The 14,268-nt window shown below is 31.1% G+C and overlaps 1 protein-coding gene and 2 long non-coding RNA genes across 4 annotated transcripts in view; 2 read left to right on the forward strand and 1 right to left on the reverse strand.

Annotated features, from left to right (window-relative positions):
• On the forward strand, window positions 1–8,708 carry LOC148612149 (uncharacterized). The gene is made up of 2 exons (XR_015924338.1): window positions 1–89; window positions 8,483–8,708. It is a non-coding gene; the product is annotated as an uncharacterized LOC148612149 (long non-coding RNA).
• The window catches only part of LOC148612150 (pyruvate dehydrogenase (acetyl-transferring) kinase isozyme 2, mitochondrial-like), a 23,985-nt gene continuing 13,727 nt past the window's right edge, over window positions 4,011–14,268 (reverse strand). For both annotated transcript variants that reach the window (XM_088593316.1, XM_088593315.1), the window contains exons 4-12: window positions 14,032–14,095; window positions 12,668–12,791; window positions 10,675–10,761; window positions 9,941–10,018; window positions 9,143–9,219; window positions 8,682–8,780; window positions 7,965–8,075; window positions 6,984–7,097; window positions 4,011–5,961 (exon numbers count right to left, since the gene is read on the reverse strand). In XM_088593316.1, coding sequence (XP_088449442.1) covers window positions 5,788–5,961; window positions 6,984–7,097; window positions 7,965–8,075; window positions 8,682–8,780; window positions 9,143–9,219; window positions 9,941–10,018; window positions 10,675–10,761; window positions 12,668–12,791; window positions 14,032–14,095 — 928 coding nt within the window. In that variant the 3' untranslated portion in view covers window positions 4,011–5,787. The remainder of the gene's footprint in view (window positions 5,962–6,983; window positions 7,098–7,964; window positions 8,076–8,681; window positions 8,781–9,142; window positions 9,220–9,940; window positions 10,019–10,674; window positions 10,762–12,667; window positions 12,792–14,031; window positions 14,096–14,268) is intronic.
• LOC148612151 (uncharacterized) overlaps window positions 11,282–14,268 on the forward strand; it is a 21,525-nt gene continuing 18,538 nt past the window's right edge. Inside the window, exon 1 of the long non-coding RNA XR_015924339.1 lies at window positions 11,282–11,359. This is a non-coding gene — a long non-coding RNA (uncharacterized LOC148612151). The remainder of the gene's footprint in view (window positions 11,360–14,268) is intronic.

Raw genomic sequence — 14,268 nt, forward strand, 5'->3', positions numbered from 1 at the left:
GATTTTCATAGTTACATTTATGAACCTGCACAACCAAGTAATACTCAAGCAACTGCACGAAAATGACTACAAAATGTTGTAGTAATAAGGTATGTAAGTCTCGTTCTATTTTCATTTTCTCGGAATTCACAACGTAGAACGTATTGAAAATCGAAGACCGATCTGCATTTTATTATTTACTGCCGGGTACTCGAAACGCTGTATAACAATGCAAAATCTTCAAAATGTTTTTTCTTAATACCTTTATCATGTAGAAATAGATATTTGTTATTTTTTATCTGTATTTGTAACACAACAAGATGTCTTGCCCTCAACACTGAACTCAACTCCTCTCAATGACAAGTCTCCATGCTTTTGAATGGTAGACTAGGACCCAATCTTGTGAAATCACGGGGTCACATGACGAGACTTACATACCCTATATAAAGTCCAGGAGATTTCTTATAACCGAACTACAACACTAAACCCTATCTGTCACCATCTACTATTTTTTATCATTATTACTATAGTTTTTGTGACTTTCTTCCACTTCAGGTAATAATCTAAATTTTAACAACATCAACCGTGTATCGCCATCAATAAACCTCATTAGTACTTAAGTTGAGGTAACCTGTGAAGGCAACAAATGTAAAAAAGTAAAACAAAGTCTCATCAACTATAGGGAAATAATTTATTGTCAAAAAAATATCAGACAACTTTCATAAAAATACAACTGTACAATTAAAAAATGACTATTTAACAAATTACTAACATACTCCGAAAATAAAGGTTCAACAAAAGAAAAATCGAAAGCATTAATAACAAGTGATAGAAAATGAAATAAATCAGAGAAATGATCACATGACACTGGCTTACCTCAGAGTATACAGAGTACCTCAATTATGTATATAGCAACTTTCTGACTTTTTAAGGCTGGAAGTTCATTATGAATAGTTCAGATGTATAATTGGTGTATTATAGTTTTACTTCTTCATTAAACTTTATTTGTACTTATGTATCACCTGTGGACTTGTATTCACCATATAAAGTCAAGAAAGATATATTTCAATACTTCTACTTAAAAGTCCATTTTACTTGTGATTTTAAATATTGAACTTAGATGAACTTTAGTCTCATTAGGGTGACACAAATTTCAGTGTAAAATGAATACATGTTTAACAGATATACATGGCCTGTCTTTTTCCCTTAAATTTACATACTTCACTTCGTCATTCTTTTAGCCATTGATATTAGCATATTTAGAATGTGGTCCAGTGGTAACAATACTATGTATAGTCATACACATTAAAGGCTTTTTTTTTAAAAAAAATCTTAGTGTTTGTCAAAGCACTGAAGAAGTTAAAACAAAACATATAGACAGGAAGTATAAAACAATTAACGTTTATAGCAAGCACTGGCCTTAATATAACTTAAACATAGAAAAAGTTGATATTAAGGAGGTAGACCTAGGGTAAGGGAGACAACCCTTCCAAATCATCACAACTTTTGTATTCACCATTTTACATCAATGTCATGTAAGCATCAAAGTAACTTTGACTGATTTCATTCGGTGTCAAATGAAAGCTCGATAGCCTTTGGTGAAATTGAATATTATACAAACATATCAATGACTTCATGAGTTATGTCCCTTACCCTACGTCTACCTCCTTAACCTGTTTGACCACACACAAGTGGAGATCAAATCATAACCAAACCAAACAGAAAAAAAAACTAAATTCACCTTACACAAATTAAAGACTAGTTGAAAATGCTACACAAATTAAGCAAACAAAAAATAAGGCAAGGAAATAAGGCCTTAAATCAAAATAAACCATGAATGTGTTTGTTATTTCCCTTAAACACTACTGATGCAGACATTTTAAAAAAATTTGAAGTGTGAGTTTCATTTTTCAGTGTCTGTGAATACAAAGAAATTTCTTTACAGTCATATCCAATAATCAAGCTGAACAACACATGAACCAGTGTTATAAAAACCAGTATTCACATTTCCCATAATTGCAGTCGAGGAAAGACAATGGAAAGATAAAAGTCCTAGTATTAAATGGAATTTTGTGTTTACTTCTTAATTAGAATAAACTTCTTAATTAGACTAATAATTATTTTCTGTGGTACAAAAAAATATTTGTCTAAAATATAAGCAATTTCTTGCTCATGAATTAAATTAAACAACTGGTTAATCCAATATAATTCTCTTATCTAGGATAAAAATATTATAAAATAAATCAAAATATCCATATGCATCTTTAAAGAATATGTACAGCAAAATGACTGAGATTTTTCAATTACCAAAAATACCATGAAAGTAAAATCCCATATTTAATACTAATCTTGAACAAATGTCACATAATTCATAACATAACAATACATTAACTACAAATAATTATAAATTAATAATGTTAAATGATCAGAATATTTGTCATTGTGGATTTTGACCATAATTTGTTTTAACAATTATTATCAATACATAGAGTAACTGTGCTATATTTTCCCCTTCCAATGAAATTAGTATAAATGCTCAATATAAATGTACATGCTATTGCAAAAATAAACATTTATGGTGAACAGATAACCATTCAAGGTTACCCAACAAATTATAGCTCTTATTTGAAAACATGATTTTACCAAGCAAACATATGGTAAAACAAAGAAAAGGAAAGGTTTAATATTGAATTGAATAAACATAATTCTCTTTTAAAGCAGAAAAAAATAGATGTCTGTATTTAAAAACTTCAAATTTTAAGAACTTTCTTTTCTTTCCAATTCTAACTTACACTCTCCCTTTTGTAGTACTAAGTGGAGCACGGATGTTTTTGTTTTCATAATTAATACGTAGATGTAATGTATGTGGTACTTTCATGCACAAGTACACAACCTTGTATCTGTTACAGTAAGTTAATTACTTTATGTAATTGCACCTTTCATATATGTATAGTGTTTGAACTGACCATAACCAGATAGAGCTAACCCTTAATAAAAGTCCAATGAAAATAACTATTACTTGACCAAAATTAATTAAACTAAAAAGTTAGAAAATATTCAAAAAATAACCTGACCAATAAATATAACTGAACACATGATCATGTTAAATATTGAATACAATATTTTTACCAGTAATACAAACTATACAATAAAACCATGTCTGTTTTTTATTATTATCATGTCTTGAACTTGATTTTAAGGATAAAAAAAGTATTTTCCTGTGGAAGATTTGTTTTTGTGAGGTACTTATTTTCAATGTATGTGTGGCTCAATAAAAGTATTGGTTCCAAATTTCAGTAAAAAATATAAATTCCTATAAAAAAAAAATTTCCAAGAGGTCAACAAATAGTGGAAACTTGCAAATTCAGACGTTAACATACCCTACAGTAAAAATTGAATCATGACTTAAATTTAAATTTGAAAAAAAATAGAATTCATCTTTTTCAGTGGTAACTCAACAAACTATGAAAATTGATACTTTAGGTAATAAAAGGCTTCTTTGCAGTATGAAGTTACAATGAACTTCAATATCTATACTCCATGGACTGGTATGAGACAGAATTACAATGTATGCTAAAAATTCATTTTTACATCACGTCAAATACTTTTTAATCAAGATCAAAAGCTACAAAAATATATTGTACAACATTTTCCTTATAGCAAACATAATAAAGCAAATCACGAAACTCCATTTTATCATTGTGTTTTTTGTAAAATTTGCCTTTTTTAAGATATTGATAGGTCAAATTTAGTTGAAATGCTCCACCGAAAACTGGCGGGAAATTTTCCCACTTTTTCCCTATATAAGGAGTAAAAAAATATTTAAGTAACAGATTCTTCAGAATAAATTTTAATAGTTCGTTTATTGTTTTCAAGATGAACTGAATATGTTTTAGCAAAAAAATGACTAAATTGGGAAAAATGATTGGCCACCCATTGCCCGATTCTTAGACAGAATGGTACTTAATGCTTTATATTATCTTGGTTTTGGCATGATTTATAACATCATAATGACATTTTCTTTGTCTTTCTTGTTTTAACTCTGATGAAAAAAATGCTTTTATGTACCATAAGCTATTCAAATTAAAAAGTCGAGCCCTGAACAAGGACCACAACTCTAATGGGTAGTATTGAGTTGTAACCTTGGGAATATTATGTTAAGCATAATTAACACTGATGCGTTAAATCAAGATAAAGTGTCATTATACTGTATCTTATACATATTTTACCATTGTACAGTTCCACCTAAGAACCAGGACAAGGAAAATTTGATTTACCAGAATTTTAAATGCAAATAATTCGACACAGCTTTAGACCAAACAGGCTCCAGGGCCACAAAATTCAATTCTAAAAAATACATAAGTCTGAGAATATTTTTTACTGCTGGTGATGTCATAAAATATATTAAAATTGAATTACAGTGAGACTCATGTATTATTTAAAAGTTTTATGGTGCTCAGGTTTTGTTTTGTTTTATATTTATAAATAAAGCATTTGTACTGATACATTTAAAACAAATCTTATTAATTGAACTCTAACAAATTCAAAATTCTGTCTCAACATAACATTTGGAAGCCCCTTCATTTCAATTTAAATATACATGTATTTAAAACCTATGTAACAATCTATTCATCACACAGATCAATCATTCTTAGTTTAGATTTTCCTGCTTTATACCTAATTATCCTCTAACATTAGGGTGGGCAAAATTAACGAAAAATTAAGAATCTCCCACAAAAACAATGTAAGATTTGTTGAGTTTTTGGTTAAAATTACTTTATCTATTGTGAAAAATACTAAAACTGAATTTTCACATAAAAAAAAATTAGCCTTTACGTAAAACCCCCCCACATGAGACAGTGTCAATGCAGGAGAATCTCCTACATGAACTGTTTCAAATTTTAACAGGAATGCAGCTAGAGTCTATTTATTAAATGTATATGACATAATCTACTCTATATTCAAATGTTATTGTGATGGATTTTGTTACTGCACAAAATGCAACTAATTCAATATCAGAGTAATTTTGTAATTAACAGAATTAAAGCCTATTTTTCAACAAATATTTTTACTTCAATGTACATGTTATAGATGGCAAATATTGCAGATGATAGGCAATCAGAACTTCTCAGCCTTTCTGATTACACAAAAGAAGAACCTCGGATGCACTAGGCAAAAGAATCTGTCTGCAGTTTGACCAATCGTTTTCTAAAATTATAGTTTAACTGGTTGAAATTTTTACCATTACTTTTTCTCCTAGCTCCCTATTTCACACTAAAATTCTTGACAGAGTTATTGTTCTTTATTTCTAGTGATATCTTACAATTTTTGCAGCACCATCTGGTGGATAAAACTACTTTGAGTTGCATATGACTACAATTCCGGCATTTTTTTCAATAAGAAATTCTTCTTTCTGCATCCGAGGTTATTTTTGGTGTAGCGGTAATGGCCAAATACTTCTGATTGAGAAAATAGGTACATGTATCTACAGAATACACTTAAACTACAAAGAATAACAAATCATACACATAACTAACTGCCATCTGTATGGTTTTTTGGTCGAACTGTTCTTTAATCTACTTTTATAATTGCTTTATGCTGTGAATTATCTTCTTTAAAAGATGAACAACATGCTTCATCAATGACAAGTTTGGTCACACATGAATGACTTGTGTTTCGTCAAAGTTAGATTTCAGGTGTCACATATAAATGGTTCACAACAATCTTCATGAGCACAAGAAATAAGACTTTAAACCTAGATCTAACTAAGGTGGGTTTCAAATTCCTTAAACACTGAAATTATTATTTTCAAGTCCGTGCACGTGTGTGATACATTCTTGAGGTTGATGTAGAATAAGTCCGTGATTGCTGAGGGTTTTTGGGAGGACTCGTCCAATCAGATACAACAACATCAGATTCATACATCTTGGCTGAGGTTTTGTTATATACAGGCAATACCTCATTTGCTTCATTTGACAGCACCTTTGAAAAGAAGATAAGACATTGAATAAATGTACCACAGTTTTTATGCAATTCTTTGTACATGTCTGGGAACCATGATTCTTGTGAAAATGAAAAGAATGCAATCCAGGGACAAAGATCAGACATGGAAAACTGACATACACAACAAAGAACATAAAACAACCAAAATAATATGCAAAAAGTAACAAAAGTAAATAATTAACTCAAATTCCACAAAAAAATGGGAGCATGGACCAGGTGCACCGTTATCTGAGTTATTATTAAAACTTTGATCATTGGAATCTCAATAGATACTAACCTTTTTATTTAAATACCAGTCTTAATAAACATCAGACAGGAGAGATTCATGCATGTCAAAAAAACCCACAAAGTGAACTTTTATTCCTTATTTAGAACACAGACCACATAAGTATTACTTTGTCATTCAGTATGTTACACATTGGGGATTACAATTACAGAGAATGTACATGAAAATCGCAATTTACAAGAGTTATCATTCTTGATTTGGTTGATTTTAAGTGAGAAATGAACACATGGTTTTGGGTTTCTTCTCAAAATACAGATCTGTCAGCAGAAAGGATTATAGTTACATAAAAATATGGAGTGTGTAAAAGGCAACTCATTCAGTGTTTTTTTTCCTACATCATGAATCATTTATACCACTGGCAGTGTCTGAATCTTAAATAAACTGGTACTTAAGACTGTTCAAGGAAAATTGTATGGGAGGGTAAATGTAAACCTAACTAGATAGTGGCTTTCTGTAATGAATTCCAGATATAAATTCTAAGGGTGAAAGGTGTGGGTAAAATCATCTTCTAAACCTAAAATCTTTTTGGTATAGATTTAATGGTAGCAACACTGTATATGTACACAAACTGATTTTTGTGACAGAGTTACTGTCCAATGAACATTGTTTATTCCATTACAAATACAAATGATCAGCCAATGAGTTTCCCAAGTGTGGTAATTTAGCCATTTTTTTAAAGTTTTTAATGATCAGTATTACTAATGTTAAAAAATACCTTTAAATATATATAAGCATCTGTTCCATAACCATCCATTGAAGATATAACTAAATCTCCCTGGAAATATTGGGCATACAGTCGTGACAATGGTAGACCATAACCATATCCAGCCTGCAATCATAGAAATAAACTCAGCCATGAAAAAAACCACTTAATTTGTTCAGATTTCTATAACAAAACATGTATATACTACAGTGAAGTTACTGCATCTATAACTAATACTGCTGTTTAAGTTAAATATGTGAATGATTTTAATTTTTGTAATTTTGAGAAAAAAAATTATATTTAGATATACCCGGTAATAAAAAACTATTAGTTGAGGAATGTTCCTAATTTTTGAACATGTTATACTAAATAACATTGTTTGCCTCTCAGTTAAACTAACCACAACCAGGTTATTGAGTGTAACCTAATCAAAAATAAAAAAAACATTTCTTGTAATTCAACAGTCAAAATATAAACAATTGATGCATAATCAAAACGCTATTTAGTTTGGGATAATTTGCATTGTGGAGTGCAGACCAATTTATATTAATGACATACCAGGGCAGGTTATACAAAATAACCTGGTTTGCTCTAAGAGGACCAACCAATCAGAAAGTTTGTTTCAAATCAAATTAATTTATTGTGAATTTATTCAGGGATTTAAATATAATTCAAGAGTGGAACGCCTAGTTCCCAAATTTCAAATTTGATGGTCAACTTGAGAACAATCAATACTCTTCAATATAAGATCAATTAAAGGGTTACAAGTCCAGAAGTAAGTACATATCCAATGGTCCTTCATCAGAAATCAAGGGACCCAGACCTTGGACCACCACTTATCTGAAACAGTGCAGGAATTTTGGTGTGTAGTTATCATAAACTGTTTCAGATATTCATTAATTTCATATCAGTAGCCCGAGGTAGAAAATCTCTAGCCATAAGGACAATGAAACATTGTTAATGTTGCTGATAGCCTAGTAAACTGGTACCTACCAATGGAGCAGACCCTGTTTCGGCACAGGAGGGTCGTGGTGCCGTAGAATACATGTACTCAAACAATTTACCAATATTGTTATATGCAATACCACCTCCTTGGTCACTCATCTAAAAAGGAAAAAAATGTAAATTACAATATCTTATAAATATTGCCAATTTTGTTATGCTGAGCTATAGTTTCAAGGAGTAACCTCTCATCAGCATCAGTAGAAACACTTGCATATGGAGACCTCATTCCAAAATAGATTATATGCAAGAAGTACTCAAAACCAACAAAAAAGCCAAATCCATGTTCACCATGCCTGATAAAAGGAATAAAGCTCCAGTGTCTTTAGGAGTTTTAAATTCTGAGATACAGCAAAAAACTGATATTCAACAAAATGTGACTTTTATAAAATTACATAACATAGCTTTCAGTGTACAGTATTTGGTGGTTTAGAAGCAAGAAATAAAATGTACCCAGTCTATAATGTGAGCACAGAAATTAACAATAGGTTGTTGATTACTCATTTTAGGATGTGAAACTGAAATCAGAAACTGAGGCCAATTGTAATGAGAACAGATATCAATGCGATGCAGCCATTTGTAATAGGAACAGATATCAATATGACGAAGCCATTTGTAATGAGAACAGATATCAATGTGATGAAGCCATTTGTAATAAGAACAGATATCAAAGTAACAGAGATATAAAATATTTCTTTATGCACCAACCTTAATCGTCAGATCTTCTTTCCCTTTACAAATAGTAACTTTTAGCTTGGGTAAAGTGCTATCAACTGGAAAGTTTTCTACCACAGCTCTTAAAGCATTCTGAAATAATCAAATATCATGGCATGCATTTTGCACAAATAGTATACATGTGTCAATTATTACAATCAGATGAACTGGGTGCAATAATAAAATATTTCCCACCATTAATAGTATCATTTTATAGTTTCCAAATCCATTTCATTACAAGTCAATACAGAAAGATGGTTTTGTATCAAGAGTTGTCTTTCTTTGTTCAGAAATTGACATTTCAACAACAGGCTGCCAGTTAACATCAAGAAAGAAGATAAGAATTAAATGAAAAACAAAGAAAAAATGTTCAGTAAAAAAAAGAATCCTAAAACAATTATCTGCCATACTGTTAATAAACAACAAAATATAGTGTTTTCAGTATTGTCTCTTACCTTGAACAGTTCAAACAACATATGATATAAATGAGAAGGAACATACACAATGCTGATATTGTTTTCTGCTTCATGTACTGTAATAAAAGAAAAAAAATAAGGTTATTAAGTTAAATGAAAATTTTGTATTTTGAGATTTGCTGGGGATAACTTGTTGCTTTTATGTAAGTTTTTAGTGAATATCTTTTTAATCATGTTTTCATTTCATTTTTTTTCCTTTGTAATGACTACAGCAGTAATTATAAAATTTATTTTTAACTGTTTTACCTGTATTGACTCTAAATAATGATCAAAATGTTGCACATTATGACACTGAATTATTATCTATTACAAATGCTGTTGACTTCATTTCTATGAAGAATTTCCCCATATTCTACATTTTCCCAATTTTCATCAAATTTCATGTAGGAAACAATATTCTCCTACAAGCTATTCTTTACATCAACTAGACCGTGAAATTTAGTTCCCAACGAAAAGGAAATTTCTCACTTATTTGTGACTAAAGTTCTAACATTAATATTCTAAACTTTGAGTGTAGAAATAAATCAAAAGACTCATTAGGTAAGGAAAAAATATCGCTGATTAATTTGTTATACATGGAATTTTTTACTATAAATTAGCAATTTTGTAAGGTAAAAGTTTCACGAAATGAATAATTAACTTTCTTAGCAAATATGCTGTTAGTTCCTGTGTAATTTTACCATGCACAGATAAGCACATGACAAAAGTCTAAAAAAGAAATGCGATTTTCTGTCACTTTTAGAAGTTCCGTAATCTATTTTCTTTGGTATAACTTACAATTATGAGAATGGATCTCAAGTTCTGGAGAGGTAAGGTAATACTGCTCACATAAAAATCTGGCATTGGCATAAGCATCTGTAATATAAAATAAAACACATAAATATTATGTGTCTTGGATCTCAGAACTATTATTCAAGTTAAAAAAATTTCTAGCAAGGCCAACTAATATAATTTCTTAGTTCTTAAGCCCTCTTTACCAAAAGAAAAACATAGAAAATGACACCTAGATCAAAAGATGATGAAAAACTACATGCATGTATCTTAATATGTTTAGGTATAAATAGTGTGATGCCCATTTCAAAGGACAGTGAAAGGCAGAATTGGAATGTGTAAATTTTTTCCTGTTTCATCCCCTATAGACTGCATTTGGTTGTGTTTTCTTTTAACTGTTTGTTAGGGTTGTTTCCCTGTCTCTATTGCCTTATTTACAATGTACACAAGTATTTCATATTGCCATTATTTTTTTTTCTGTTTCTTCTTACTTGTTAACCTTTGGAACAGTTCATGTAGGAGACTTTCCCCAAATGACACAGTCACATATGGGAGTATGTGGAAGATTTTTACGTAACAGCAACTTTTTTTATGTAAAAACTCAATTTAAAGTATTTTGAACTGAAAATATAGTAATTTAACCAAAAGCACCCCACAAATCTTACATTTTTATGTGAGATGTTCTAAACTTTTCATTTATTTTGTGAGAGTCTCCCCCTAATGTGGCTTCTATAACTTACCATTAACAACCTCTAAAACATCACATCTAGGATCTATGCAACCTATATGTCTTGGATGATTGGCTAATTGTGAACCATATAATAATGCTGAAAAAGAGAAATAAAGGTGCTGTATTTCAAAAACAATTTATAAACAATACTAGGGTATCATTGGAAGATAGTCTGTATGTGTGTGAGGCTTAGAGACACATTAAAATGAGAAACTTTGCAATCCATTTTCTACATTTTACCCACAAAGGCTACATTCTTGGACCCTAATGTTCTTTTATATCCAGATATGAAAAAGCACAAAACGTTAAGTATAAGTATACACTATTTCAATATAATTCATCCCTATTGTGTACTGCCAAATTGATTTCATATTTTATTTTTTTTAAAGTATGTATAGAGATAACCTGGCTTAAACAATACAATAAACTTAAACTACTGTGATGCATTATTGTGTCTCAAAATAGCTCTAGCCAAATATTGCACCACATAATCTTTTTGTTTACAATTGCCAAGTTCAACAGTAGCTACACTTCAAACTAGTTAGACCATGTAAATTCCAGGTATAACTTGTTTACTTCAAAACTATTGTAATCTGATTTTCAGATTAAAGAACACTTGTGACTAGGATGTAGAACAGTAGGTGACATTTACATAAAAGTTTTCGAGATGATTGAAGTAATCTTGTTTGCATATGGTACATTACTTATTTCTCCTATCAGAAGGCTATTAAAGGTTTTTTTTTTAATTTTCAAATGGTTTATTTTATAAGTGCATTGTCTGCCATTGATAAGATATCATGGTGCAATAAAGTACAAAACTGTCAACAAAAATATGACTTCAATTGTGGAATGTTTAAATTATAATATATCACCAATATATATATGTACTTATACATGTAATATGAAATTTTTTTCAGATCATTCAAAGCAATATTATTGAATGCATGTTCAGAGAATTCTTGTACTTTTGTTTGAAATTACAGTCTGACAAACCTCGTTAAGTCAAATTCAAAAAATGTTTGAGTATACAAGGTACGAGTCATTGATTAAATTTACCAAGAAATATATTGGTCAATGATTGTTTCTACCTTTCAAGTGTAAGTACTTGTAAGAATCTGGCAGAATGGGAAAAATCAGAAACGTGCATGTCAAAACCTCACCGATCTGACAATGTAATTGCACTCATGGATACATTCTCTATTTAATAAGACCATTATCTAATCTGACACTGTATTATCACTCAAAGATACTTTCTCTATTTGAAAAGACCATTAACTGATCTCTGCATCACTGGCTTTGTGCAGAAATTTTTCGATAGAATGTAAGGAAAATGAGCTTTTTGCCCAAGAGTTTTCTGCCCTTGAAATGTTCATTTTCAGTGCAGTACAATGAAATTGTAACTCAATGGTCCAGTATGATATAGAAAATCTTGTCTGTGTTTTCCTTGATTCTGATGGTGTAAATAGTCAAAATAATGGTTTTTCTATACCATGTTTCACCTACTGCCTGATTCTTACAAGGACTGCCACTTAAATGATTTGCTGTGTTTGTACATGTACTTTACTCTATCAGGCTCCAGCACAACAAAACTTGAAAAAATCACTTTTAAGTCTGTTCCGTATACCATTGTTATTTGGTTTGAGAGAACAAAAAATTGAATGTTGTTTATCAACCCATTGACACCACAATGGTAAAACACTCGATGTTTAGTTGGCAAGTGCACTTCATCAGTAGATGTTTACTTCAAAAATTTTTAAAAAAGGATGTATTCCCTACAGTATGTACATTAATATGGTAATTAAAATATAAAAAAGCATGTACATGTACAATGCATATAAGCACTGGTTCTCGATAACTCAGAAAAAGAATTTTGTTTTCCATGACCATCTTGAAAATTCATCAATTTTATCCAATAATACACCATAATTTAGTTTTGTATGAGATTAGTTATACAGGAAATAATCAACCAATCTCTGATTGAAGGAGAAAACCTATATACAAACCATGTTGGTTAATCAGCATTCGTATACTAATTCTACTGGTAAAGAATCTGTTTAAGAAATATTGCAAAGTGTCCATATTCTCATGATTTTCTTCTCCTTGTCTGTCCTTCAACTCCATAACACCCTGAAAGATTAAAGGTTAAATCAAGTTGAAAAGTCTTTCTCTAGTTAAACTACCTATTTGTTTTTAATAATTTAATAAATCCCTATAATATCAGAAGGAGTGGACAAGACAGTACATCCCCATTTCCCCCTCACTAGACTACCACCTCCCACCCTCCTGACCACAGCTTCATGATACCTTTCATTTTACACCGGGTATTGTTCCCAACCTGCTTCCTGTATTTTTTCCCACCCCTTCAACCACCATTCCCCATCCCCTCCACCACTGTTCCCTACCCCTTCAACCACCATTCCCCATCCCCTCCAACACCATTCCCCATCCCTTCAACCACCAGTCCCCATCCCCTCCACCACCGTTGCCTACTCCTTCAACCACCATTCAGCCCATCCCTTCAGCCACCAATTCCCATCCCCATAAAACCAATATCCCCATCCCCTCCAACACCATTCCCCATCCCTTCAGCCACCGATTCCCATCCCCATAAAACCAATATCCCCACCCCCTCTTCAATATTTAAATCAAATAGAGACCATTTTTTTAAACAATGAGGCAAAACAAACCAAATGTGTGTGAGAATAAGGGACTGTAGATGTCTAATACTCTTGTCATAACCTCCTACAAGTTTCATGCCAATCTGGACATTCAGGTCATTAGTTATCCAAGTCCCTAAACTAACTACAAACATTTTAATATGTTATGATTTTATTTCCATATTTGATACTTTTTGTACATGTACAAGAAAGCCATCAAAAGATTGTTAAGAGTGTTTTCCTACATGTACACCCATGATTGTAGATTTGATACAGGTACTTTGTTTTTTTTCTTTTACATGTGTAGCAATGGGCTAATAAATGAATATAATATAATACCAGGGCCTTCTCTAGAGGGAGAAATGAACAAACCTTTTCCTTGTTTGTGCTTACTTCTCCCATTTGTCTTTGACAAGGAGAAGACTTTGTTATAAATTACCTGCACAAAAATGTCAATCTTGTTAATTTTCAACAAAATTCAATTACAAGATTTCTCCTTGTCACAGATGTCTAGATGAGGCCCTGTGTTAATACCCTGAAAGCAAAACTGTACCAAAGATCTAGAGCTCTCAATAAAATGAATATGACATAAATCACCCAATACAAAAATGCATTAGCATGATTGGGGATCCATCATGTTTGACACAGAAGAAAATTCTACCAAGAAAGATCATTGAGATCTGCTGAACAAGTGGAATATTGCCACATACCTGAGCCATAGTTTCTACAACATTGGCATGACGATTTCTAATCTTGACTAGAGTATCTGCAAATCTACAATGTTAAAAAAAGTACATGTAACAGTATCGATATAATAAATCAAAAAGAGGTCTTTTAACTGTGGAATATGAAAAAGCGTGTGTGATGAGTAGCGTGTGTACATCTAAATGTAAATGCTTTACTAAGTGAATGTGCAAGATTTCATTTCTATATATATCTAAATAACA

This window comes from Perna viridis, chromosome 7 (genome assembly GCF_037379345.1).
Source record: "Perna viridis isolate PV_CMFRI_1.1 ecotype Kerala chromosome 7, ASM3737934v1, whole genome shotgun sequence".
NCBI classification, from domain to species: Eukaryota; Metazoa; Mollusca; class Bivalvia; order Mytilida; family Mytilidae; genus Perna; species Perna viridis.